Source organism: Nerophis lumbriciformis, linkage group LG04 (genome assembly GCF_033978685.3).
Source record: "Nerophis lumbriciformis linkage group LG04, RoL_Nlum_v2.1, whole genome shotgun sequence".
Taxonomy (NCBI): Eukaryota; Metazoa; Chordata; class Actinopteri; order Syngnathiformes; family Syngnathidae; genus Nerophis; species Nerophis lumbriciformis.
Genome location: NC_084551.2, coordinates 48615906 through 48640000, shown reverse-complemented (window position 1 = coordinate 48640000; position 24095 = coordinate 48615906). Strand labels below are relative to the sequence as shown.

Sequence of the window (24095 nt, the reverse complement as noted above, 5' to 3'; positions counted from 1 at the left end):
GACATTTAAAAGAATACCACATATAAATAATATCCGTATTGGTCTTGAGAAGCAGGATCTGTATCGGTATTGGAAAAAAATATCAGGCTCCCAAAATAAAATCTAGATTTTGTTGTAGTTTTCAATAATTTCTTATTAAAAGTAAACATAATTTATTATTATCATTATTAGTAATAGTAGTAAAAATAAGAACAGAATGTCAAAATTACCTTTAAAGTACAGTCGTCCATCACCACATTTTCAAAGTTTGCCACCTCACTTTTTCGCAGATTTTTTTGTTAGTTTTTTTAGCATAATGGTTGACTTAATTGTGCATTTTAAAGCATAAACAGAGGTGTAAAATTGTATTTATTTTTTTGGAATGAATCGCAATTCTTATTTGTAACGATTCTTAATCAATTACCGTATTTTTCGGACTATAAGTCACAGATTTTTTCATAGTTTGGCCGGGGGTGCGACTTATACTCAGGAGCGACTTATGTGTGAAATTATTAACACATTACCGTAAAATATCAAATAATATTATTTAGCTCATTCACGTAAGAGACTCGACCAGGGGTCGGCAACCCGCGGCTACGGAGCCACATGCGGCTCTTTGATCACTCTGATGCGGCTCAGCTGCATACTTGCCGACCCTCCCGATTTCCCCGGGAAACTACCGGATTTCAGTGCCTCTCGAAGAAAACTCCCGGTATTAATATTCTCCGATTTTCACCCTTACAATAATGATAAGGGCGTGCCATGATGGTGCCGCATTTAGCACCCTCTACAATATGTTCAAACAGCGTGCCAACCCAGTGTCTTGTTATATGCATCTTCTGCTTGCACACGTAAGTGACAGCAAGGCATACTTGGTCAAGAGCCACACAGGTTACACTGACGGTGGCCATATAAAACAACTTTAGTAAAACACTCTTACTAATAATGCGCCACACTTTGAACCAAAACCAAACAAGAATGACAAACATATTTCAGGAGAACATCTGCACCTTAACACAACATAAACACAACAGAACAAATACCCAGAATCCCATGTATCCCTGACTCTTCCGGGCTACATTATACACCCCTGCTACCACCAAACCCCGCCCCCATCCCAACCCTGCTCCCCCACACATCAACCAAGTTGAGGTGGGCGGGGTTTGGTAGCGGGGGTGTATAATGTAGCCCGGAAGAGTCAGGGCTGCATGGGATTCTGGGTATTTGTTCTGTTGTGTTTATGTTGTGTTAAGGTGCAGATGTTCTCCCGAAATGTGTTTGTCATTCTTGTTTGGTGTGGGTTCACAGTGTGGCGCATTATTAGTAAGAGTCTTAAAGTTTTTTATACCGCCACCGTCAGTGTAACCTGTGTGGTTGTTGACCAAATATGCCTTGCTGTCACTTGAGTGAGCAAGCAGAAGCTCCATACAACGTGTGGCTATGGCGGCACGCTAAATGTAGTGGGCGCTAAATGCTGTACCATCACGGCACGTTCGAGATAAAAGTTGCCCTGAAATTCGTAGACTGCCGGAAAACTCGGAAGGGTTGACAAGTTTGACGCTGTCAAGCGCAATTCATATAAAACTTGCGGGTCGCACTAACGTTCAATTTACATATTAAGGTGTGGGCCGCGTGTCTGAGACCCTTGGTTTATACTAGTGATGGGTTGGTGAGGCGTCATGAAGCGTTTCGACACATTGCAAAACTGTACTGATACTGTGTCGATACTGTGTCACTAAATACTGACATCTGCTGGACATTAAAAATCCCTACAGGCAACCTATGGACCGACTCAACTGACACTGATTTTATGACCTAGTATATACAATAATATAAACCAAGTCATTGTATTTCATTTAGGATTATTTCATATCTTCATTTAAATAAAAATATATTTTTATCTTTTTTAGATACAGTCAATAAAAAATGTGAACATGTATCATAACATGGAAATCTAAGAGAATGTGTTGTGAATGAGGATGCTTGTGGACTGGGATTTTTTTAAATTAATTTTTTACACATTTTTATTTAAAAAAAACAGTTTTTCCAACGTATTCAATTTTAGACGATTTCTTTCATTGATTGATTGAGACTTTTATTAGTAGATTGCACAGTGAAGTACATATACCGTACAATTGACCACTAAATGGTAACACCCCAATAAATGTTTCAACTTGTTTAAGTCGGGGTCCACTTAAATTGATTCATGACACAGATATATACTAACATCATAATACAGTCATCACACAAGTTAATCATCAGAATACATACATTGAATTATTTACATTATTTACAATCCGGGGTGTGGGATATAGAGAGAGAGGGGGGGGGGGGGGGGGTTAGGTTTGGTTGATATCAGCACTTCAGTCGTCTCTTCTTCTCTTCTTAGTTAATATTTCTCCGGCTGTAGAAAAGACCCGCTCACAGGGCACAGAGGAGGCGGGAGTGCGACACAGTTCGCGTATCGGTCACGTGACCAAAACAGCTCATGATCGGTCACGTGACTTTCTAAAAGCGGTACGCGCACCGACACAGGGTTTCGCTCTATGAGCTCGACGCATGCGCCGATGCATCGGTGTTGACGGACCCATCATTAGTTTATACATAGCACAAAGCAAAAAAAAAAACCTTTTGTATGCAGTGTTATTTCATTTTAAATGTCAAAAGATTTATGTGGCTCCCTTTGTTTTCTTTAATTTGTGAAACTGGTCAAAATGGCTCTTTGACTGGTAAAGGTTGCCGACCCCTGGACTAGACGTATAAGATTTCATGGGATTTAGCGATTAGGAGTGACAGATTGTTTGGTAAACGTATAGCATGTTCTATATGTAATAGTTATTAGAATGACTTACCATAATATGTTACGTTAACATACCAGGCACGTTCTCAGTTGGTTATTTATGCCTCATATAACGTACACTTATTCAGCCTGTTGTTCACTATTCTTTATTTATTTTAAATTGCCTTTCAAATGTCTAATCTTGGTGTTGGGTTTCATCAAATAAATTTCCCCCAAAAATGCGACTTATATATGTTTTTTTCCTTCTTTATTATGCCTTTTCGGCCGGTGCGACTTATACTCCGGAGCGTCTTATACTCCAAAAAATACGGTAAAATAAAAATTTATTTAAAAAAAAAAGGAATCTAGTTTGATTGATTGATTGAGACTTTTATTAGTAGGTTGCACAGTGAAGTACATATTCCGTACAATTGACCACTAAATGGTAACACCCGAATAAGTTTTTCAACTTGTTTAAGTCGGGGTCCAATTAAATTGATTCATGATACAGATATATACTATCATATATACTATCATCATAATACAGTCATCACACAAGATCATCACATTGAATTATTTACATTAATCATAGAACCGGCACCCAATGTTATCAAAAAGTATAGATTGTCAATCGAGAATCGTTTTGAATCGAGAATCGATTCAGAATCGAACCGTTACCCCCCAAGAATCGAATCGTGCGGCGTCCAAAAGATTCCCAGCCCTAAAAAACATGGCTAAATGAACTACACATAGCCAATACTACACTAGTATTGGCTTCTAGATGAGACCAAACAGGTCAGAGTGGGCTTTTCAGAATCGTGGCTCCTGATTGGCTGTTACTGTATCGAAATAAGGTAGAGTAAATGTGGGCGTTATTCATGTCAAGAGGGCTCTCATAAGTTTAAAAAACGAGTTTAGGGTGTCGTGAACGGGGTTTTGTTATTACGTTCCAGCTATGGAAATATTTGATTCATAATCAATAAATCCCAATTTGCAGAAATTAATTTACCACGGTCAGGCTCGGAACCAATTAACGGCGATAAACACGAGTTTACTGTACAATTTAGGATAAGGGAGGTTTAACGCTAATTATTTAGACGGATTACTTCTATTTTTAATCAATTGTGTACCAATTATTTCTGTCATTTAATCCATAAAAACAGCATTGTATTGCCTAATAGGACGTTGTATGGGAACGTATGACTGTGTTTAGTGAGCGTGCGTCAACAGAACCACCTCCATGCGGCGTGAAGACACCACATTGAAAGGATGTTCTTCTCCCTCGCAATCATTTCAATTTAAAGCCACAATTGATGGCGTCGCCCCGCACGGTAGTTCCCAGTGCGTACCGACGCCAGTGATGTGCACTCTGAGCTGGGTGCTGCATCAGCCTGAGCTGTAAAGAAAGAGAAGGGAGCACTCGTGCACCCCGACCCAACCTCCCTTCGAATGTTTCCTGCTGCAAGCGCCCCTCCAAGACAGACAGATTTCATTTGGTGCATCAAGCAGATGCATCTGGAGATTACTGCCTCTCTCTGCCTCCCCCTCTTTCATATTCTCTCTCTCTCCCTCCCCTGATTGTTCTGATTAGTTAATTACTTTATACAACACATCTGCTGGATTGATGCATGAATTATACATCAGCTGCATGTGGCCGCCATTATTTTCTGTTACGTCTACCTTCTAGTAGGCCTCGCCGGGTTCTGCCAAAACATTTAAGGCACTACTGGCAAGATATTTCCAGCAGTATATCGGCAGCAAGGGGGGGAGAGAAGTGGGATAATAAAGGGAAGGCAACAATTACAAGGATGACTACAAATAAGAGACACTACTTTTTTCCTACGCTTTGAAACCTTCGGCTTATAAAACTGTGCGGCTAATTAATGGATTTTTCTTGACTGACGGCCATAATGCAAATAGTTTTCATAAAACACATGCAAATACACTTAAATGGTGGGTTATTATAGGTTCTGGGTGATATGGCCTTTTATTAATATTTTCATATCTTTACCGACTTGGCATTCCGAAATGTTTGACCTGTATAAAACTCCATTGATGACCAAGATACAAGACACGTTGCTCAAATCTTGTCTATTGTAGGGCTGGGCCGTTTTTTAATATCTCGATATTTTTAGGCCATGTCACGATACACGATAGATATCTCGATATTTTGCCTTAGCCTTGAATGAACACTTGATGCATATAATCACAGCAGTATGATGATTCTATGTGTCTACATTAAAACATTCTTCTTCATACTGCATTAATATATGCTAATTTTAAACTTTCATGCAGAGAGGGAAATCACAACTAAGTCAATTTACCAAAACTGTATTTATTCAGTGGCACAAACATTCATGTCATTTCAAAACAGAAAGTGCAAGATTGTCAGAGACATTTTAAAACAAGCTATTAGTGCACTTTTGTGCATGATGTCACTAAGATGACATATCAAAACAACACTAACACTTTTTGTACAGAACGCCACTACAATAGTTTAAAACAAATAAAGTGCACTTTTGTGCATGATGTCACCAAATATATTTCTATAACTGTCGAATAAAAATGAGCTGCATAATAGGAAATCAAATAGTGTATGTCCTTCGCTATGTGGTAGTTTACTGCGGACGTTATCTCCTTTTGTTGTTGACTATTTTTTTCATACGGTGTTGATCTGGAAATGGTTGCTTCGACATTTTGTTGGTGTGGCACCGGCCGGAGATGTTGACATGCGGAGTTTCAAGCTCTCCTCATTCTCTAGCAGGTGACTTTTCAAATGATGCTACAAATTAGCAGTGCTGCTACTTTTTGTAGCAACGCTTTTGCCGCATACTTGACATATGTCTGTTCGACATATTCCCACTTGAAGCCAAACCACCACCAGACGATCGACGATCTTGGGAATTAATTCTTCCTTCATTTGTTACCAGATTCGCACCTTCTCTCTTTCGTATTACGCACCGTTAGCATCACAGCTAGTGTTACCCATGTCGCTACCTGTCTGCTGCACGGGAGCGTGTGACGTTGCACACGTGACGTATGTAAGAAGGTGCGCTTGTTTTAAGTCTCTGTGAGAAGGAGACACAAGAAAGAGTGGGAAAAACATGCAGTCTGATGCCCGCAGTTAAAAGCAACTGCGTGAGAACGTATACTCGAATATCACGATATAGTAATTTTCTATATCGCACAGAGACAAACCCGCGATATATCGAGTTTATCGATATATCACCCAGCCCTAGGTTATTGTTTATACTATGGCGCCATCTTTTGGACAAGTCCTGTCTTCTAATCGTCCATAGCGTTTCTACTTGTTTGGATTCTTTAGTCATCACTCCAAGCAACGTTTGTAAGTTTTACAATAAACCGTTCCATGTGTGATGCCTGTAGGAGTGTTGTCATGCACATATGTACGTGCTATCGTAATGCAATGAAGCTATCGTTGTTAGCATCAGCTAATATGCTAACATGTTTACGAGCGTCTGTGTTAGTACTATTAACTTACAATGGGACTCTTCTTCAGTTTCGCAAATTCCTCAGTAAATTCACCAAATTGTCACCGTGGAGTTATTGAGCCTGTTTAGCTGATTGGAGAGCTAGCTTGCGCAGTTAGCGGGTCCATGACGATGACTTCTGTTTTGTATTGCGGCAGGCAGGTGTTGTGCTGGATAACGCACCCCCACCGTAGAATGCACCCCTTGACTGTTGTGCCGAATAACGCAGCCGGTGTTTCATTGTTTACATTCCCGAAAGATGACAGTCAAGCTTTACCATTGGCCTGTGGAGAACTGGGACAACAGAGACTCTTACCAGGAGGACTTTGAGTTGGATACGCAGACGTGGTACCGTGAGTACACATGCAGCTGCGGCTTCCAAACATTTGATCGCTTTCCCGTACGTGCGTGCCGCTATGTGCATGTAACTTTGAGGACTTTGGGAAAATATATGTGCTGTATGAACTTTGGGGAGGTGAACGGTACTTTGGGCTGTGGGATTGAGTGTGTTGTGCAGGTGTTTGAGTTGTATTGGTGGGTTATATGGACGGGAGGGGGGAGGTGTTTGTTATGCGGGATTAACTTGTGGCATATTAAATATAAGCCTGGTTGTGTTGTGGCTAATAGAGTATATATATATTCTCTTGTGTTTATTTTCTGTTTTAGTCATTCCCAGCTGAATATCAGGTCCCACCCGCCTCTCACAGCATCTTCCCTATCTGAATCGCTCCCACTGCCCTCTAGTCCTTCACTCTCACTTTCCTCATCCACGAATCTTTCATCCTCGCTCAAATTAATGGGGAAATCGTCGCTTTCTCGGTCCGAATCGCTCTCGCTGCTGGTGGCCATGATTGTAAACAATGTGCGGATGTGAGGAGCTCCACAACCTGTGACGTCACGCTACTCGTCTGCTATGTCCGGTACAGGCAAGGCTTTTTTATCAGCGACCAAAAGTTGCAAACTTTATCGTTGATGTTCTCTACTAAATCTTTTCAGCAAAAATATGGCAATATCGTGAAATGATCAAGTATGACACATAGAATGGACCTGCTATCCCCGTTTAAATAAGAAAATCGCATTTCAGTAGGCCTTTCATAACGGAAAGAAACAACCCTTTTGTGCGAATGAGTGTGAATTAGTGTAAATGGGGGAGGGTTTGTTGGGGGGTTGGTGCACTAATTGTAAGTGTATCTTGTGTTTTTTATGTTGATTTAATAAAAAATACAAAAATATTTTTTTATTTTTTTATTTATTTTTTTTATTTCTTGTGCAGGCCGGTACCAATCGATCCACGGACCGGTACCGGGTGGTTGGGGACCACTGCTTTAGGGGACCTTTGACGGTATGGGGACAAAAAAAAACAGGTCCCCTAAAGGGAAACCTTTTTAAATGATAGTCAGATCCATTCTGAAGATGCCTAAGTGATTTTTAAGCTTTGGTTTTAAGATTTGCTTTAACATTTAAGTGGTGAAACTTCCTATAAGAGGACAGCTGTAGTGCTGTATTCTGAGGATCATGTCATATTTAATTTGAACTTTATTTTTATTTTTATTTTTTTTAATTTTTTTTTATAAATGGTCCTCAGTAGTCACGTACAAATTTTGTGTGAATTATGCAAAATTATTAAAATTTGGTCCCCCATGAACCATATGAACTATTTTTCCCCAGGGTCCCCGGTAAGACAAAACAGCACATTACTTCATCAATCCAGAGATTTAAAGACGTGTATGAGCTAACTGGGCAGTGGCCATTGTACCTCATTTTTTTTATGCCTTCACAACCTGTAGAAAGGGTGGTGCCCACAAGTGATGATCAAAAACTTGGTCCCCATTCCAAATGATAACCAGTATGTGCGTGTGTGTGTGTGTGTGTGTGTGTGTGTGTGTGTGTGTGTGTGTGTGTGTGTGTGTGTGTGTGTGTGTGTGTGTGTGTGTGTGTGTGGAGTGTCTATAAATCTGCCAGTTGGTGAGTTGGAAGCATTACAAGTTAGAAGGTAACCGGAGAGTGTTTAATGGTCAAGGCCAACATCTGCCCATAGGAAGACACCTTAGACACACACACACACACACACACACACACACAAGCAGAAAGTGGGTTTTCCAGAAGACTGCAGCAGCATCCAGAAAGCCTCAAGGGAGACGGAAGTGAACAAGAGGAGGAGGAAAGGGAGGATGGCTATCCATGCATTCAAGGCCAGCATGCTGCAAATAAACACAGCCTTCTGTATTCTGACTGGTGGACATTTTCATGTGCATCGGCCTGTGCGTGTGTGTCCGTGTGTGTGTGTCTTTGTTGATGAAGGTGCATGGGGGAGGAAGGGAAGGAAGGAGTGTAGTACAGTAGATTTAAAAAAATAAAAAATAAAAAAGTACGAGCAGATCCCCAGAGAGCCTGCAGAAGACTGGGTTAGCGTGCGGTTGGCACGGGTTCAACAGCAGCGCCATTTGGTTGATTTTCTCTGTGTGTGTGTGTGTGTGTCCTCGCCTTTAAAAGTGTGTGTGCCGTGCTGCTGCACACCTGCATGGACTATATACACTATGTGGACTAATGACACCGCAGGATCTAGCAATATTGCATCTTGTTGGTGACGCTCGATATTGTGTGAGACTTTATGGAAAACATTTTCCCTAAAATAGCCAAAGCCACTGAGTTTCTATTTTAAACCTGCACGAAAAGACACAAAGTAGTCTTCCCCTCGTGTATTTCATTCACAGAAGTGAATACTGTCATTTGCTGGGACGTTTTCAAAGATCCATAAACTCCTTGTTTATGTATGTATTAAAGCCTAGAATTAAAGTCATGGAGGTAATCTTTTTTATATATAACTTACTGTATAAATAATTTAATATATTCATGATAACAGAGATTTATTATCAGTGTTGGTCCTACATCATTGTCCAATAAAAAGTTTGTCTGCAAATTACATATCCCCATCAGGACAGTCTTTCACATAAACTCAAATACATTTTGACAGCCACTGATAGAGTTGGAGGTACTGTACCTGTTTACCCTCTTAATCACATTTTAGCGCACCTGGTCTGCCAGAGAATAATGAGATGGAGCAGTAGGCATTAAAGATGGGCACCAAAACCTGGTTCCATAATGGCACCAGTGCCAGTGTAGATGTTAGCAACTAGGGTTGCACGATATACGATATAAACCAAGGGTTCTTAACCTTTTGGAAGTCGGGGACCAAATTTTCCACTACAGAGGGGTCCAAGACCCCCTTAAATATAAACACTGAATTAGTCATCTTACTCTTGATCTTAATGGTATTTAAAATTATATCCAACCTGATTACAGTTTACAACTAGGGATGATGTTCGAAACCGGTTCTCCCGGTTGTTCGATAAAAAAAGAACCGTTTGCATGGACTCGAATCCCTTTTTGAGAACCGGTTCCTGTTATCGAGGCCACTATAGTAAAGAAAAAGAGTTGGTTCTTTATTCGAATCTCTGGAAACGAATCCCGTCCCGCAGGAAATGCCCTGTGGCACGTCCCAGGGATTGACGTAGCTCAGTCATTAGGCGGCAGATACAGAAGCAGCAACAACAATGGACCGGAAAAAACGCCTCAAGGCTTAATTTTACAAAAAAATACGACGAGGAAACGGCTATTTGCAATTATTGCCAGGCTTCGCTCTCACGTAAGGGGGGAAGTACAACAAGCATGATGAAACATGTTCAGGCCGTACATAACTTGAACGTTCGAGAAAGGTGTCGTGGAGAAGCAGCGACAGAGATGACAAAGCACCCCCCTCTTCCTCTGCTTCAACCTGCAGCGCCAATTCCAGTGATAGTGCTGGTGAGTAACTAATGTTAACTGTTGCCGGTCAATTTCCATATCTGCTCTCTCGTAGCCTTTAGGCTAAAATAAGGTTACCTCTAATGTCAACCAGGACTGCAGTAATGTTAGTTAGTCAGTGGCTAACGGTAACGGCAACGTTAGCCTTTTTGTATGTGTCTGATAATGTTAACGGTATCTTGTAGCCTACATCACTCCAGAGTTTGCAGGTCTGTCTAATAAACTAGTGCTTTCTTTCTTTCTTTAGTTTATTTTGTACATGAACACGCACAGCATAACACATCACAGTTTCATGTCATTTCACTTTACATCATGTCCGAAAAGGAGTAGGAAGAAGTAAAGCTTATTTAATCCTACCCCTTTCCCACTTCAGAGCGTTTACAAATATATTCATCATTTACTGACCTTTTTATAATAAAATAACATCTGTGAATTAGTATATACAACAGTTTTGCAATATGTCATTAATTAATTCAGTCATTATTAATATACTGAGATGAAAAATATCTTATTTTCAATAAGGTTGAAAGTATTGCTCATAATTCTTCTTTGTACTTTGTAAGCACTATCAATTTGAACAACCTCTTAAAGTGGATCATATCAGTACAATGTTTAACTGCATTACTTAATCCATTCCATCATTTAATTCCACATACTAATGCTAAAGACTTAATAACAGACACCCTAGTCTTCACATTCAGCTAATTTCCCCCCTAATTCTATGCTGTGTCTGTCCCTCATTTTCCCTCCAGGACAAGGACGTGCAGTCATTCCTGGAGGAGGCCACACTGATGGACCCCAGAAGGATGTTCCAATAGCAGCAGAAGTGCACTTTTTGGAGAGCTGTATTATTTTCAGTTTTGTGCCCAAGGGACTGATTTTATTTAACACTATATTATTATTTATACACCTATAGCAGGGGTCGGCAACCTTTACCACTCAAAGAGCCATTTTGACCTGTTTCACAAAATAAAGAAAACAATGGGAGCCACAAAACTCTTTTGAAATTTAAAATGAAATAACACTGCATACGAAGTTTTTTTTTCCTTTGTGCTATGTATAAACCAGGGGTCTCAGACACGCGGCCCACACCTTTATATGAAAATTTAATGTTAGTGCGGCCTGCGAGTTTTACATGAATGCCGCTTGACAGCATCACACTTGCCAACCCTCCCAATTTTATGCAGTTGAGCCGCATCAGAGTGATCAAAGAGCCGCATGCGGCTCCGGAGCCGCGGGTTGCCGACCCCTGACCTATAGTGATCACAGAGACAGGTTGTTTTTGTGTTACTGTATATATTTGTTTTTTCTGAAAAATCCCACTTAATATACTTTGGGTAACAACAGTCAATATTTATTTATTTTATTTTATTTTTTTAGGGGGGTAACAACAGTCAATATTTATTTATTTATTTAGTTTTATTTTTTCTTATAAAATAAAAGTGAGCTTTTGTTCAACCAAATATTGTGTGTTTGTTTCCATATACAACAACCTATCTGGATTCGATAAGAGAATCGATAGGGAATCGGTTCAATAAGAGGATTCAATAATGGACTCAAACTTGATAATTTCTTATCAAATGTCATCCCTATTTACAACCTTGTCAAATGATTGTGTTTTTATTCATTTGTCACATAAATCTTAGGCTTATGTCAGGCTGATTAGAAAGATAAGCACTAACCAAATATACTGCATAAAAAGAGACTCATACGTAAATAACTGACAAAAAAAAATACTTTTACATATATTTACGTATGTCAGGCTGATTAGAAAAATAAACACTAACCAAATATACTGCATAAAAAGAGACTCATATGTAAATAACTGATGAAAAAATACATTTACATATATTTACGTATTGCTGAAATAAATAAACTAAGTTAATGATGATTTTTTTTTAAAGTAAATGATAGTGCAAATGAAATTACAGCTTCACCTCTTTAGTCATAATTTTTCCGTTTAACAAACTTCTTTATGACTTTAGCTCCAGACTTCTTCTGTTTGTTTGATATTGTCATTACTGCCACAAGGGGTGAGGAAGTGCATTACAACTGAATACCGCAGCGGCCCATACGGACCACAGCTGAGAAACAGATATTTTTGGAGGCCCTCTCTAGGGTTCTGGTGACCCAACACTGGGCCCTATGGTTAAGAAACACTGATAAAAGTGATATGAATTTGGCCGACAGGGCTTTCATACTATATTAATTAAGTATTTCTGATTCTGATATATGGTGATAATACATGATGACAACCCATTCTAGCTGTGTCCGTAAATTTGACAGCGACAAGCGAACGGCCGCGTCCTAAACCTCGCTGGTGGCTAATGTACCTCCACAGTGCAAAGCCACTTCTAAGTCAGCAATCCTTGCCTTCATAGCGGCATATAAACTATGTTTTTTACAAGCATCATCCTAGGAGGACGAGTAAAAACTTAACATGCTACAATTATCACCCTTGGGGGATATACAAACTAGAGTTCTTCAATGTAAACAAAGTGGGCGAATTGATACAAATAACGATACCACACTGATTAACTTTATATTTTGTACTATTCCAAAATATTTTGTCATGTTTGTTTTTGTTTACAAACAAAGGAAATAAGTCCATGGACACAAAGGCAAAACCCAATTTATTCAAATCCGAGCAAACAATAGGTCATTATATACACATTTATACATAATATAATAATTCAATGATCTTGAAAAGCTGAAGCATTGTTATGACCAATACTGCTCTTGGTATTGGAATGATACTCACATTTGTAGTATTGCCCAAAACTAATGTAAATATTGAAACAACACTAGAATAAGTGATTATTAAATTTTAACAGAAGTGTAGATAGAACCAGATATTAACAGAAACTTAACAAGTACTGTAGATGAATCATAGTTTTGAGAAAATGTTCATGTCTGTGTTGATCATGTTTTTGTTTGGCCATGTGCTGTTTGTTTTTTTAGGCACTTTCTTAGTTCCTGGTTGTTCACTCCCTTGTTTTGTTTCCATAGCAACCCATTAGTTTTCACCTGTCATGTCACGCACCTGTTTCACGTTTTGAGTCACGCACCTGTTGTTAATCATGTCTGTGTATTTAAGCTTTTCATTTTCTGTTGGTCAGTCTGGCAACATCACTCTTTATCGTCACTCTGCATAATGCCATGTTCACAGTCCCATGCCAAGTAAGTTTTTGTTTCATTGTTCACAGTTTCTGCCTTTGTGCAAGTTTTGTTTTCATTAGCCAAGTTTTTTACCTCCGCCATTGTGCGCGCCTTTCGTTTGTTCTTTTTTGATAATATTAAGTACTCACATTCCTGTCTCGCCCGAGCCAACTTTCCGTTGCCTTCCGGAAAAACCAACCCCAAGGACCAAGTCTTGACAAAAATAATACAATCGGAATGTATGTAATATGTTACTGCATATGTCATCAGCTAAATGAGGACCTTGTGTAACCCATTTTAAAATAGTTCTATTGTCATTTATATGGCAAATAACACATTGTGATGTATATCCTTTTTGCAGGAGGCTACATGTATATATCGCAATATAGATTTTAGAAAGAAGCACTGACTCTAACACTGTTTTTTTTAGTTTTTGCCAACCTGAACACGCCAACAGCAGCCTTCATAACAACAACAAAACAGCACTTCCTCATTACGCACTAATGACAATTAGGCAAGCAGGGTTGGGTTCACGAACTGTCTGAATTATTAGCGTCAATATTACAGATACCACTTTTTGCGATAATTATGACAATGTGTTACTTTTTTTACTTTTCATTTAATTTATATAATGTAAGTATTTCAGTCTGTTCAATGTGAATGTCACAAAATGTCATAAGCAAAAAAAGGTATTTCTGTGTTGGGTTTTTTTTACAAAAATGTTTTCCATTTTTTTAAGTACCAGTTCAGGCTCTGTTTATGCACCGGCACAGTTTTTTCCAGTACCAAGTTGGTACTAGCATCAGTTAAAATGTAAAATAATACCCATTCCTAGAAGGGATCAGTGTTGCCAACTTAGCGACTCTGTCGTTATATTTAGAGAGTAATCAGACTAGGGTTGCACATTTAATCAAATTTTAATCACGATCACAATTTTGTCTGTCACAATTAAATGACGGTGACTGTCGGTGGTATTAACATTTAAAGAGCAGACTGTGTTGCATATCAAATCAATCAACTTTTACAAGCCACTGTTATTAAATGGCAACAGGTGTGGACGCCTGTACGACACGCTGCTCTGCCTGTCTCCTTGGACTAACGGCTAGCCATCGTGCTGAATAGAGCCTGGAGATACTTTTTCTCGCCGGCACATGGAAAGAATTCAAGCAGGGACGTCGAGTTGAACGGGGCTGTTTAGTTATTTTGACCTTGAAAAAAACATCAAAAATTGATAAATACAGCAAAATTAATTACGTTATGAGAAAATTAATAAATGTTAATACTGATAATGAACAAAAACACAAAGATTTGTCTTTGAATGTGCTGTGACTTTTGAGCACAGGAAGTAACCAAACATATTAGTAATTGTGAGGAAGGGGTAGGAGTAATCAACCTTTTCTTCTTCCTACTCCCTTTCAGATATGTTCAACTGTAAACAATATGAATGTTCCAACTCATCATGCTACTAAATATAGGGCCTGAAAGGGCAATGCATTGTGGGGACTGGGTATCCATTGTTTTTGGACAAAGTTTTTGATTACATGGCTGTACGCAACCAGCGGTATTGTGGGAGAGAGCAACAAACTGAATTAAAATTCACCGTAAAAAACTAGACCCGCTTTCCACTTAAAACATAAGTCAAATTGGTGGAATAGATCCATATGAGGACATCCAATAAACTAGGGCTGGGCGATATATCGATATACTCGATATATCGCGATATAGAAAATGACCATATCGTGATATTCGAGTATACGTTCTCATGCAGTTGCTTTTAGCTGCGGGCATTACACTACAGGCTCTTCTCACTCTTTCTTGTCTCTCCTTCTCAATAAAACAAGCGCATCTTCTTACATACGTCACATACGCCCTCACGGAGCAGAGAGGTAGAGGCATGGGTAACGTTAGCTGTGGTGCGAGTGGTAATACGAGAGAAAGAAGGTGCGAATCTGGTAACAAATGAAGGAAGAATTAATTCCCAGGAAAAACAGTAGGGGGTCCATCGTCTGGCGGTGGTTCGGCTTCAAGTGGGAATATGTCGAACAGACAACCGTAATATGTCAAGTATGCGGCAAAAGCGTTGCTACAAAAAGGAGCAGCACTGCTAATGTGTAGCATCATTTGAAAAGTCACCTGCTAGAGCAGTGTTTTTCAACCTTTTTTGAGCCAAGGCACATTTTTTTCATTAAAAAAAATACGGCGGCACACCACCAGCAGAAAAGGTTAAACAATGAAACTCCGCCAGGTTGTCGTGCCTTATTTTGAGTTTGTTGTTGTTTCCTGTCTTGCGCTGTTATTTTGGTGACCCTTCCTGTTTTGTTGGTGTTCTCCTGTAGCAGCTTCACGCCTTCCTTTGAGTGCTATTGCCCGCACCTGCTTTGTTTTCGCAATCAAGACTCTTTAAGTTGTGCGTACGCTATCCTTCTTTGTGGGGACATTGTTGATTGTCATGTCATGTACGGGATGTGCTTTGTGGACGTCGTCTTTGCTCCACACGCTGTAAGTTTTTGCTGTCGTCCAGCATTCTGTGTTTGTTGACTTTGTAGCCAGTTCAGTTTTACTTTTGTTTTACATAGCCATTCCTATGCTTAAGTGCCTTTTCCTAGCGGGACTTGCCTTGTTATTTTTTGGTTTAAGCGTTACATACCTTTTTACCTGCACGCTGTCTCCCGCTGTGCTCTGCATATTGGGATCACGACAAACCATCCTCGACGCGTTCTGACTTCTACAAAGCAATGAACTACCTGCTGCCACCTACTGATATGGAGTATTACAAGATTACCCTGCCAAGTTCTACACAGCACAGTCACTAGACAATGGCACATTATTATGATTATTGATTTGCAAAAAATATTTTTTGGACCAATTAGGTGAAGTTGCATAATTTCCCACGGCACACCAGACAATATCTCACTGCACAGTGGTTGAAAATCACTGTGCTAGAGAATGAAGAGTGCTTGAAACTCCGCATGTCAACGTCTCCGGCCGGTGCCACACCAACAAAATGCCGAAGCAACCATTTCCACATCAACACCGTATGAAAAAAATAGTCAACAACAGAAGGAGATAACATCCGCAGGAACCTACCACATAGCGTAGGACATACACTATTTGATTTCCTATTATGCAGCTCATTTTTATTCGACAGTTATTGAAATATCTTGTGTAACATCATGCACAAAAGTGCACTTTATTTGTTTTAAACTATTGTAGTTGTGTTCTGTACAAAAAGTGCACTTTAATTTAGTGTTGTTTTGATATGTCATCTTAGTGACATCATGCACTAAAGTGCACTAATAGCTTGTTTTAAAATGTCTCTGACAATCTTGCACTTTTTGTTTTGAAATGACATGAATGTTTGTGCCACTGCTTAATAACTGTTTAATAAATACACTTTTGGTAAATTGACTTAGTTGTGATTTCCCTCTCTGCATGAAAGTTTAAAATGAGCATGTATTAATGCAGTATGAAGAAGAATGTTTTAATGTAGACACATAGAATCATCATACTGCTGTGATTATATGCATCAAGTGTTCATTCAAGGCTAAGGCAAAATATCGAGATATATATCGTGTATTGTGACATGGCCTAAAAATATCGAGATATTAAAAAAAGGCCATATCACCCAGCCCTAATGTAGACAAGATTTGAGCAACGTGTCTTGTATCTTTGTCATCAACTGAGTTTTATACAGGCCAAACATTTCGGAATGCCAAGTCGGTAAAGGATGACGGGCAAACTAACTTTGGGTGTGTGCAAGACCTCGGAATTTGACATTAAAGGGGAACATTATCACCAGACCTATGTAAGCGTCAATATATACCTTGATGTTGCAGAAAAAAAGACCATATATTTTTTTAACCGATTTCCGAACTCTAAATGGGTGAATGTTGGCGAATTAAACGCCTTCCTAATATTCGCTCTCGGAGCGATGACGTCACAACGTGGCGTCTCATCGGGAAGCAATCCGCCATTTTCTCAAACACCGAGTCAAATCAGCTCTGTTATTTTCCGTTTTTTCGACTGTTTTCCGTACCTTGGAGACATCATGCCTCGTCGGTGTGTTGCCGGAGGGTGTAACAACACGAACAGGGACGGATTCAAGTTGCACCGGTGGCCCAAAGATGTGAAAGTGGCAAGAAATTGGACGTTTGATCCGCACACTTTACCGACGAAAGCTATGCTACGACAGAGATTGCAAGAATGTGTGGATATCCTGCGACACTCAAAGCGGATGCATTTCCAACGATAAAGTCAAAGAAATCTGCCGCCAGACCCCCATTGAATCTGCCGGAGTGTGTGAGCAATTCAGGGACAAAGGACCTCGCTAGCACGGCAAGCAATGGCGGCAGTTTGTTCCCGCAGACGAGCGAGCTAAACCCCCTATCGACCCTAGCTTCCCTGGCCTGCTGACATCAACTCTAAAACTGGACAGATCAGCTTTCAGGAAAAGAGCGCGGATGAGGGTATGTCTACAGAATATATTAATTGATGAAAATTGGGCTGTCTGCACTCTCAAAGTGCATGTTGTTGCCAAATGTATTTCAAATGCTGTAAACCTAGTTCATAGTTGTTAGTTTCCTTTAATGCCAAACAAACACATACCAATCGTTGGTTAGAAGGCGATCGCCGAATTCGTCCTCGCTTTCTCCCGTGTCGCTGGCTGTCGTGTCGTTTTCGTCGGTTTTGCTTGCATACGGTTCAAACCGATATGGCTCAATAGCTTCAGTTTCTTCTTCAATTTCGTTTTCGCTACCTGCCTCCACACTACAACCATCCGTTTCAATACATTCGTAATCTGTTGAATCGCTTAAGCCGCTGAAATCCGAGTCTGAATCCGAGCTAATGTCGCTATAGCTTGCTGTTCTTTCCGCCATGTTTGTTTGTGTTGGCTTCACTATGTGACGTCACAGGAAAATGGACGGGTGTTTATAACGATGGTTAAAATCAGGCATTTTGAAGCTTTTTTTAGGGATATTGCGTGATGGGTAAAATTTTGAAACAACTTCGAAAAATAAAATAAGCCACTGGGAACTGATTTTTAATGGTTTTAACCATTCTGAAATTGTGATAATGTTCCCCTTTAAAAAGAGAAAAAAACTGTTGTCCTTTCAGAGGCAAGTCAACGGGACTTGTCCCTGTGTGGTGTCTCCTGGACTTGTTTCAAACTAAATATGTTTCAAGTCTGAAATACATGTGCAGTAATGTGGGAAATATTGAAAGTCTTCTCAGTCACTGATCTATGAATAGATGTATTGCTTTTTCCCCCAAATACTGTGCGTTGTTTGTTACCCGCAGCTAACTTAGTTTAGTTTAGATAACGCTAACAGCCTACTAAATGCTACGTGTGCAACAGAATAAAACATGTTTTGATTCAAATGTACTAGTGTGAAAATGCAGTGAACACACCAACATTTACCAGATGATGGCGTTAAAAGTCATGTTTGATCATCTCACGGTTGCTATCCAGGCTATTCGCCGCCTGGAACCCATTATTCATATTTACATTGTTTCTTATAGAGACTTTTGCTTCACTATTCAAACGCTTCGATTTACGAACCAATTGGGTTCGTAAATAGAGGTTCCAATGTATTGCTCTTCTCAACAAGCACCAAGCAAGTGATACAGCGGGACCCTTTCTCATCTAAAAGCACTCTATTTTGTTTGGGACAACAGCAAAACGACAACAAAAAAGCAGCAGAATTTAATTTGCAGTTATTAAAGGGGAACTTCACTTTTTGGGGAATTTTGCCTTGACATGACGGGGGAGGCATTTTATTTTTTTTAATGCATTTTAACTCGTAACTAAACGTAAATAGAAGTCTGCTTACAGCGGAGTCCTCTATTCTGCCCATAAAACCCAATAAATAACCATCCAAAAGGCGCCAAAAATACTGAAAGTTTACATTTTGTGACTTGAATATTAACCAGGTATTAGTGATATTGTTAATATAAGCGCTAACACAGACAAACTATGTATAGCGGCGTTGTGATCACCGTGACTGCCAACTGATCAGCGGCTTCCTCGTTTTCTTGCTCGTCAAACTTTATTCTGGATCAAAAATAATGCCTCTCACCTGGAAAGTAGAAGGATGAGGATGTATTCCGACACGTTGGTACACTTTAACAGCCAATTTAGACCCGGGAATGGCGCGAAAAACACGAAAAGACGCTTGGTTTCACCCCCCTTTTCTTCGCGACTATGAATCATTCTTGAGAGAGAATGAGAATATATGAACATCCTACCAGTCGGCATCTGAATGACAGCAGACATTGTACAGTAAGCTATGTTTGTTGGCTCTCATGAAGTCTGCAGTGATTAGTAATCAATAATGTTGTTAAAAATAAAAAAGCAAACGTCGTAATGAGTTTTTTCAAATCAAGGCACTGTGTATGCTTTAAATCAGGGGTCACCAACGCGGTGCACCAGGTAGCCCGTAAGGACCAGATGAGTCGCCCGCTGGCCTGTTCTAAAAATAGCTCAAATAGCAGCACTTACCAGTGAGCTGCCTCTATTTTTTAAATTGTATTTATTTACTAGCAAGCTGGTCTCGCTTTGCTCGACATTTTTAATTCTAAGAAAGACAAAACTCAATCAGAATTTCAAAATCCAAGAAAATATTTTAAAGACTTGGTCTTCACTTGTTTAAATAATTTCATTTATTTTTTTACTTTGCTTCTTATAGCTTTCAGAAAGACAATTTTAGAGAAAAAATACAACCTTAAAAATGATTTTAGGATTTTTAAACACATATACCTTTTTACCTTTTAATTTCCTTCCTCTTCTTTCTTGACAATTTAAATCAATGTTAAAGTATTTTTTTATTTTTTATTGTAAAGAATAATAAATACATTTTCTTCATTTTACCTTCTGTTTTTTCGACGAAGAATATTTGTGAAATATTTCTTCAAACTTATTATGATTAAAATTCAAAAAAATTATTCTGGCAAATCTAGAAAATCTGTAGAATCAAATTTAAATCTTATTTCAAAGTCTTTTGAATTTCTTTTAAAACTTTTGTTCTGGAAAATCTAGAAGAAATAATGATTTGTCTTTGTTAGAAATATAGCTTGGTCCAATTTGTTATATATTCTAACAACTTTGACTGACTTTTGTATTTTACATGAGTTATTATTTGTACAAACATGGTGCAAATTAATTCATGATTTATTAAATAATGTTAGTGGCTAGCTAGTTAAAATGGGATATTGTGATTTCACAAGACTGTTTTAGAAGTGATCATTTGAAAATGTTCAATTTGAAAACGGTGCACTCAGAGAAAATATAAAAATAAAGTGTTACATATTGATATTCATCTGTTTCTATATATATTTATTGTGAGAAATCATTAAGATGATCAGTGTTTCCACAAAGATAAATATAATTAATTATTAATAATAACATAGAGTTAAAGGTAAATTGAGCAAATTGGCTATTTCTGGCAATTTATATAAGTGTGTATCAAACTGGTAGCCCTTCGCATTAATCAGTACCCAAGAAGTAGCTCTTGGTTTCAAAAAGGTTGGTGACCCCTGCACTAACCCCTATATAATTAAATCATGTATATAAAAATATTGTTAAATCATAAATAATGGAGGTGTTTGGATGTTTTAAGATGACTTTTGATCGCATTTATTTACTATTTAGAATGCATTAAAAAAAATACATCCGTCGTCATGTCTTTCGTAATGATTGTGAACAACAAACACATTTGTTTTGTTTTTTTTACTCACTTTTTGCAAATTCCTCATAACCAATTATGAAAAGTTGGCGATGACATCATTAACCATCCCCTCCCCTCCACCCTATCAGCGTCACGAACAGATTGACAGTCCTGTGGGAGATGCATGCTTCTGATTGGACAGCGATGAGTGCTACTCACGTGCGTTTGTGCAATGCACTTGTGAATGAAATAAGAAGGTACTTGAGATCAGGACGTATGAATATTTATCATCTGCACGTGTGTGTGTGTGTGTGTGCGCAATTCCAACCTGTGCAGCTGGATCTTGAGCGTGACCACGTGGTAGACTTCCTGCAGCATGTCGGCCACCGTGGCGTCCGGCGCGTCCGTCACGTATGACAAGGGGATGGGGTTCCACTTGCCCACCTGAATCATTCCTGGTGGAATGGACCAGCAGTGAGGTGCTGACACGGTTTAATCGTTTGTACTAAAATACTACACCAAAATTGCACAATATGAAAGTATCCTTATGAACATTTGATAAAAGAATGTGTGATGCCACAATGTGTTAGCCTGGCTTCAGACCAGCTGCTGAGTGCGTTGCCCACAGAAGGTGTGAGTGAAGAAAGGAAGCAAGGAGGCAAGGCGACGACGGCGGCGGCGCTTACCTTTGGCCTGAGCGGCCGAGCTGTGGGAGTATCCCAGCGACAGCAGCGCCATCTCGATGAGCTGATTGAAGAGCATGTCCTTGCGCACCAGCACGAACTCCGCGTGCTCCTCCTTGCTGTCAAAATCCATAGGATTCTCGTAGTGCTCCACCACGCAGAAGACTGGCAGCATGTTGCCTGAGAGACACACGGCAAACGTTATTAGCGAGACGAGCGAAGGCCGTGTCACCATCGTTAAAAAAAAAAACCCACATTGTTCTTTTTTCGGCCAATTTCCATCTGACCTGTGGACTATTTGTGTGCCATGACAAAGTGAGGACCCAGATACACTTTGGGTGCACAATACGATACACTTAAATAGGGATGTCCGATAAATGCTTTAAAATGTAATATCGGAAATTATCGGTATCGGTTTCAAAATTATCGGTATCGGTTTCAAAAACAAAAAAGTATGACTTTTTAAAACGGCGCTGTGTACACGGACGTAGGGAGATGTACAGAGCGCCAATAAACCTTAAAGGCACTTCCTTTGCGTTCCGGCCCAATCACATACTATCTACGGCTTTTCACACACACAAGTGAATGCTTTCATACTTGGTCAACAGCCATACAGGTCCCACTGAGGGTGGCCGTATAAACAACTTTAACACTGTTACAAATATGCGCCACACTGTGAACCCACACCAAACAAGAATGACAAACATTTCAGGAGAACATCCGCACCGTAACACAACATAAACACAACATAAACACAACAGAACAAATACCCAGAACCCCTTGCAGCACTAACTCTTCCGGGCCGCTAAAATATACACCCCTGCTACCCCCTAACCCAGGGGTCGGCAACCTTTACCAGTCAAAGAGCCATTTTGACCAGTTTTACAAATTGAAGATAACAATGTGAGCCACAAAAAATTTGTGGAATTTAAAATGAAATAACACTGCATAAAAAGTATTTTTTTGCTTCGTGCTATGTATAATCTAGGGGTCTCAGACACGCTGCCCATACTTTAATATGGAATTTGAATGCTGGTGCGGCACGCAGGTTTTATATGAATGGCGCTTTTCAGCGTCATGGTGCTGTGATGGTGCAGCATATAGCACCAACTACAACCAGCGTGCCTGATCAGCCACACGGTGTATGGTGCTTCCGATTGCTCACGTAGGTGACAGCAAGTCATACTTGGTCAACAACCACACAGGTTACACTGACGGTGGCGGTATAAAAAAAAACAAAAAACTTTAACACTCTTACTAATAATGCGCCACACTTTGAACCAAAACCAAACAAGAATGACAAACACATTTCGGGAGAACATCTGCACCGTAACACAACATAAACACAACAGGACAAATACCCAGAATCCCATGCAGCCCTAACTCTTCCGGGCTACATTAAACACCCCCGCTACCAAACCCCGCCCACCTTAACCGACGCACAGAGGGGTGGGGGGGGGGGAGCAGGGTTGGGGGGGGGGGGGGGGCGGGGTTTGGTGGTAGCGGGGGTGTATAATGTAGCCCGGAAGAGTTAGGGCTGCATGGGATTCTGGGTGTTTGTTCTGTTGTGTTTATGTTGTGTTAAGGTGCAGATGTTCTCCCGAAATGTGTTTGTCATTCTTGTTTGGTTTTGGTTCAAAGTGTGGCGCATTATTAGTAAGAGTGTTAAAGTTGTTTTATATGGACACCGTCAGTGTAACCTGTGTGGCTGTTGACCAAGTATGCCTTGCTGTCACATACGTGTGCAAGCAGAAGATTCATACTGCATAACAAGGGGTTGGGCTGGCACGCTGTTAATACAGATTGTAGACGCGCCAAATGTTGTACCATCATGGCACGCCCTTATTGTAACTGTAAGAGTGAAAATCGTAGATTATTAAAACCGGGAGATTTCTGCGAGAGGCATTGAAAACCGGAAGTCTCCCCGGAAAATCGGGGGGGGGGGAGGGGGGGTGTCGGCAAGTAAGCTGCTGAGCCGCATCAGAGTGATCAAAGAGCCGCATGCGGCTCCGGAGCCGCGGGTTGCCGACCCCTGCCCTAACCCCTACACCCCCACCTCAACCCTGCCCCCACCCCCCACCCCAACCCCGCCCACTTCAACCTTCTCATGCTCTCTCAGGGAGAGCATGTCCCAAATTCCAAGCTGCTGTTTTGAGGCATGTTAAAAAAAAATAATGCACTTTGTGACTTCAATAATAAATATGGCAGTGCCATGTTGGCATTTTTTTTTCCATAACTTGAGTTGATTTATTTTGGGAAAACCGTGTTACATTGTTTAATGCATCCAGCGGGGCATCACAACAAAATTAGGCGTAAAAATGTGTTAATTCCACGACTGTATATATCGGTATCGGTTGATATCGGAATCGGTAATTAAGAGTTGGACAATATCGGGATATCGGCAAAAAAGCCATTATCGGACATCTCTACACTTAAACTCTTCTGGATTATTTTCTTTTTAGTCTGTCATTTTTCAAGTCTTACATATTTTTACTTAATAAGGCATTTTCAATATGTAATTTATGTATTATTCATC

At 39.9% G+C, this 24095-nt stretch overlaps 1 protein-coding gene across 7 annotated transcripts in view; it reads right to left on the bottom strand.

Annotated features, from left to right (window-relative positions):
• satb1b (SATB homeobox 1b) overlaps positions 1-24095 on the bottom strand; it is a 250029-nt gene that overhangs the window by 141915 nt on the left and 84019 nt on the right. For all 7 annotated transcript variants that reach the window (XM_061956591.2, XM_061956583.2, XM_061956599.2 and 4 more), the window contains exons 3-4: positions 21563-21739; positions 21205-21331 (exon numbers count right to left, since the gene is read on the bottom strand). In XM_061956591.2, the coding sequence (XP_061812575.1) occupies positions 21205-21331; positions 21563-21739 (304 nt within the window). The remainder of the gene's footprint in view (positions 1-21204; positions 21332-21562; positions 21740-24095) is intronic.